Source organism: Sphaeroforma arctica (genome assembly GCF_001186125.1).
Source record: "Sphaeroforma arctica JP610 unplaced genomic scaffold supercont1.1734, whole genome shotgun sequence".
Taxonomy (NCBI): Eukaryota; class Ichthyosporea; order Ichthyophonida; genus Sphaeroforma; species Sphaeroforma arctica.
In genome coordinates this window covers 1-5,414 of record NW_014038824.1, presented here as the reverse complement: position 1 = coordinate 5,414, position 5,414 = coordinate 1, and the positions used below count along the sequence as shown (strand labels likewise).

General features: G+C 45.3%; 1 protein-coding gene across 3 annotated transcripts; it reads right to left on the bottom strand.

The window, feature by feature from the left end:
* Positions 1–595: 595 nt before the first annotated feature.
* Positions 596–3,933, bottom strand: SARC_11520 (hypothetical protein; the record flags this gene model as incomplete). 3 transcript variants are annotated; one of them, XM_014294393.1, is made up of 4 exons in its annotated part: positions 596–821; positions 1,241–1,448; positions 2,250–2,356; positions 3,021–3,566. In XM_014294393.1, 4 exons carry the CDS (start codon positions 3,560–3,562, stop codon positions 641–643), a joined length of 1,038 nt encoding a protein of 345 aa, XP_014149868.1. The 3 variants fall into 3 exon arrangements, with proteins under 3 accessions (XP_014149868.1, XP_014149867.1, XP_014149866.1); XM_014294391.1 differs by lacking the exon at positions 596–821 and adding an exon at positions 3,835–3,933 and having other exon boundaries at positions 1,156–1,448; positions 3,021–3,265; XM_014294392.1 differs by lacking the exon at positions 596–821 and having other exon boundaries at positions 1,037–1,448.
* Between the last annotated feature and the right edge of the window lie 1,481 nt (positions 3,934–5,414).

Genomic DNA, 5,414 nt, shown 5'->3' with positions numbered 1-5,414 from the left:
TTTATTTATATATTATTATTATATATATATACGTACTATATATACGTATATATATATATATATATATATATATATGTATATGTATATGTATATGTATATGTAGAAGCACACACACACAAACACACACACATATATATATATATATATACTGCGGTTCACGTATATATGCATTTAAGATTATTATATCAGTGCACAACAACAACAGCCCACTATACTTGCATGTATCTACTCAACCCCTATATGACTATATAATAAGTAGATAGGTTTCTGTATTCATTTCAATCAGTATACAATCTATCTCACTCGCGATATATCATATCACTTGGCTTTTTAAGACTTTCCGAGCTGTACTTTATTCTTCATCACTAGATATTCAAGGTGACTAGTTTGCCTCGATCGGTGCTATTAATATAGGTTACCGACGCGGCCGAATCAAGCAAATTGGTTATGTGGATAGTGCACCGGTGTTCGCACCAGTTTTTTCTTCGTGTCACCGGTGATACGACACTGGCAAACAATAAAAAGGAATCATTCTGTTATACATTCGCACCACGCTGTGAATCGGAAAAATATGAATCTGAAAAATATGCTGATGGGCGTTCATGAGATGTTCAATGGCTATTTGGTTGCCAGCGGGTGACTAATCATCGTATCCTAGCATCGTAGAAGTGATTCCAACGCTTTCCAAAATCGGGACCATGAGTTTTCGATCAAGATTGTCCCGCATCATAGGTTGCCACATATACATAAACCCTGTTGTCATGCCAACGGCATAGAATACAACTCGTCGTATCGTAACCGGAACGTCTTTCAGACCCGATCTGCGGAGTGATGCAAGTGGTAGTGACTTAGCTGTTGTAGAAGCAGTACGAATGTGCAACAGGGCCAAGGCCTATATTAACTTTATTTGTTCGTTGTTGGTTGTTGGTTGTTGGATGGATCATAGCCGCTCATCTTGGCCCAGAGATCCAATGCACGAGTACGATTGACAACTGTTTGGAGGTGTGACACCTAGGTACCGAACATCCAGCTGTTACCGATAGTAGGTGGCAGCCTCGCGTGTACAGCGCTTGTACATACGAATGAATGAACACACACACAGCAACACACCACTGCCCCACATGTACAGGATAGTTCGTCACACCCCCGAGACACTCAGGAATAGCCCACTACTGGCAACTGGTCTAGTGCGTGCCTATTACACCTCACCTGGCACACACACACACACACACTCACACACTTCCAAGCGTAGCCTTCAAGCACCACCAGCACTCCATGGATTATGAAGAAGGTGAACCATTCCCATGTGAACTTGCTACTGGCACTCCACATGATGTACTCGTGTGCCACGGCGCTTACTATGAAGCACGTCATCACTGCGACCGCTTTAGCTGCCTGGTAGGACAGACCGTGGACTTTGCCAAAATAGGCTATACTTGGAATGTACACTGAGATCAGGTAAGGGTGGCAGGGACGCAGGGTTAAAGTAGGTAATACTTGGATTGTACGCAGAGATCAAGGAAGGATGGCAGGGTTAAAGTAGGTAATACTTGAATTGTACTCTGAGATCAGGGAAGGGTGGCAGGAACGCAGGGTAAAGTAGGTAATACTTGGATTGTGCGCTGAGATTAAGGAAGGGTGGCAGGGTTAAAGTGGGTGATACTTGAATTGTACACGAGATCAGGGAAAGGTGGCAAGGGTAAAGTAGGTAATACTTGGATTGTACACTGAGATCAGGGAAAGATGGCAGGGTCAAAGTAGGTACTACTTGGATTGTACACTGAGATCAGGGAAAGGTGGCAGGGATAAAGTAGGTAATACTTGGATTGTACACTGAGATCAGGGAAAGGTGGCAGGGTTAAAGTAGGCTATACTTGGATTGTACGTCGAGATCAGAGAAAGGTGGCAGGGATGCAGGGGTAAAGTAGGCACACGCCTTGCTGAGTGCATTTGGTGTAAATATCAGAACACATGCTATATATAATAGGTCGTTGTTACGTATGATATTGAAAGCTTACCTGTACGCCTCATCATCTCCTGCACAATGAGGTTCCACCGCCTCCCCCAGAAGTCAGCCAGGACAGCACAGAACACACGCCTCGTGTAGTACAATCAATGTCACGGGGTCTAACCGATTAACTCATCACATGGATCTCTATTGTAACTTAGACACGAATTGTTGTCCCCAATAGACACCAAGCATCGCTCGATATCATCTTCTTTGATTCCATTTGGGGGTCGAAGCTTACCTGTACGCCTCATCATCTCCTGCACAAAGAGATTCCACCGCCTGCCCCAGAAATCAGCCAAGGAATCAGACATGTAGGGCGCGTCAAAGGACATGGCGAGTGCGTTTCTGTGGCAAGCGAAGAGAAGGAGGACGTAATTGATAGGGTAAGTAGGACGTAATTGGTAAGGTAAGTAGGACGTAATTGGTAGGGTAAGTAGGACGTAATTGGTAAGGTAAGTAGGGCGTAATTGGTAAGGTAGGTAGGACGTAATTGGAAGGGTAAGTAGGACGTATTTGGTAGGGTATGTAGGACGTAATTGGTAGGGTAAGTAGGACGTAATTGATAGGGTAAGTAGGACGTAATTGGTGGGGTAAGTAGGACGTAATTGGTATGGTAAAGGCAAAGGAGGACGCCAAAGCTCAAAAATGGGGCTCAAATCGAGTGGTTGTTGCTGAGAAGGGATCAGAGTGCACAAAAAGTACGGTACAGGTCAACATCTGATGGTGAAAATTGAATTGGAACGTATTGAATGTCAATGGGATGCGATTGAATCGCATTGTTTCGAATGGATTGGGGTGAATCATGCGGTGCTGAGTTGAATTGCATAAAAAGTGAATTGTATTGAATCATGACGGATCGAGTAGCATCGAATTGACTTGCAGTGGTTTGTGTTGATTTTGTTAGATTGATTGAACCTAATTAAATCGTGCCGGATTTGTATGGCCTAAATGGGATTCACGAAAAGGAACCAACATGAAGAAAAAAACCCCCGTATAAATGATCACATACCCTGACACACGCTGCACGAAAGCGCCGGCCAAGTCAAAGGCACAGGTGGCCCCCAGGAGTATTCTCGCAAGGTACAAGAAGAAGGAGAACACCTGCTTGTTGTCCTGGGCTATCCTCGACATGAGCACCACATTCACCAGCAGCCACAGACCAAGGCAGATTAGGCCGTGATGTAGCTGGTCGCCTTTAGAGGTAACTCGTACCTGCGCTGCCGTGGACCGTACCTGTATGTTCTCGGGAGGTGCCTGTATTAAAAGCACACGCGTGGGAATAAGACTGTGACGAAATAGGCTCGTACCACAGTTGGCGATACTCCGCGAGGAGGGCTGGGTGAACTTCACTGACAGCGCAATACTTCTTGACGCAGGCGCTGTTGGCTGTGTGTCATGGTTTGTGTATATGGAAAACAAGCAACGGCTGTGTGCAAGCACTGAGGGGTTAAGGGGTTGTGAGGGTGTTCTATCAACCACTATCCTGACTGGGAGTACCAGGAGCAAAGTAGATGGATGAAACCCTTCATTCATACGTATAGAGTAGTGCATAGCACAGTCACATTAGAGAGTACTTCTAATTGGATAACATAGTGTGCAGGCATAACCTCGCTGTTGAAGCGGACCGGCACAGAAATCCTGCACAAGTGATTTGAAACGCACGCACATACACGGTCATACTCGATGTACACATATACCGATGCACACACATACACTAATATACAGATATGGCCATGTACATACACACTGATACACGGATATGCCAGTGCTATTACACCCCATGCTACTACACCCATACACTGAACTCGTTGTGGGTCTCATACTGTACGCTTCTCGCCGTCTACGTGGTGATCGCGCTTAACAGTCTCATCCGGAACCGTTAGAGTCTTGTCAACGGAGACAAACCGAATGGGTAGTGTCATAGTCATAGCAAAGCCTGCGATGGTATTGGCTGAGCTGTCGGTCAGCGGCCCATAGTTAATGCACAGTCCCACGATCCTGAGAAGTGTACGTATGGAGATATGATATCGATGAGAAATGTGTATATGTAAGTGGTATGTATAGTGGTGTAGGTATGCAAGTGACATATCGATGAGTTGTGTAGGTATGTAAATAAGATATGGATGAGTGGTGTGGGAAAGGGCCTTGTTGGTGATAGTCCTGGATGTGAGTCATTCGCAGCACCATCCCCACACCCACCCTTGCTACAGCCGTGGTTCTTAGCAAGTTTTGACATACGTTCCTCAGGAGAATGATAGCTGAGGCTGCGGTCACCACAGATACCCACGAACACGAAGCCTGCTCTGATAGAGTATGGCGTTGGTCGCCTCCTCGCTGTGATTACATTGGCAGAGGCAGTGTCTGCCCTATAAATGTCTGTTAAGAAAACAGGTATGTTGTGTGGGGTGGACTGTCACTCATACACCCCAGTGAGATGCAAAAATGGGATGCACGCGTGAACGCATCACAGTGTATCAGAACACACAAAACCCAACACACACACATACTCTCTCTCTCTCTCGCTCTTAGCACTCATTTGTGTGTGCGGACAACCAACATACACACACATACTTAGTACTCATCGCTGTATGAATAACCAACCCAAACACACACACGAATTCTTAGCACTCACCTCTGTATGGATAAACAACACAAACACACACACATACATTCTAAGCACTCACCTCTGTATTGATATCCAACTGTGTAGAGCTGTCATGTAGCACAAATACCCGTCAGCCACAGGAATGAGAAGCAGAGGCAGCAGGACTGCGACAATAGAAGAGGTGGTGTATGCAGAATCAGATAGTGTACTTGAATTAACTCGGCAGATAATAACACGTCCGATGTGTGCAATACACACACACTACACTATCTGCCTTGTGTGCAATACACATACACTACACTATCTGCCTACGTGTGTGCAATACACACACACTACACTATCTGCCTACGTGTGTGCAATACACACACACTACACTATCTGCCTTGTGTGCAATACACACACACTACACTATCTGCCTACGTGTATGCAATACACACACACTACACTATCTGCCTACGTGTGTGCAATATACACACTCTACACTATCTGCCTACGTGTGAACAATACACACACTACACTTTCTGCCTACATGTGTGCAATACACACACACTACACTATCTGTCTACGTGTGCGCAATACATACATTCTACACTATCTGCCTACGGGTGGTGAATGCGAACAAGTAAGTAGCAGTTTCCGACAACGGGATACCTATTCGCTAAATATCAAACGAGAATGGACACAAGCAGTCGTTGCCACGGATGTCTTCGAGCGCATAATAATGCACATTCAATGTCTCCTCGTCGGATAGCCTCGTCAGTATCCAATTGGCGGTATGTCCTGCGTACTTCATACATA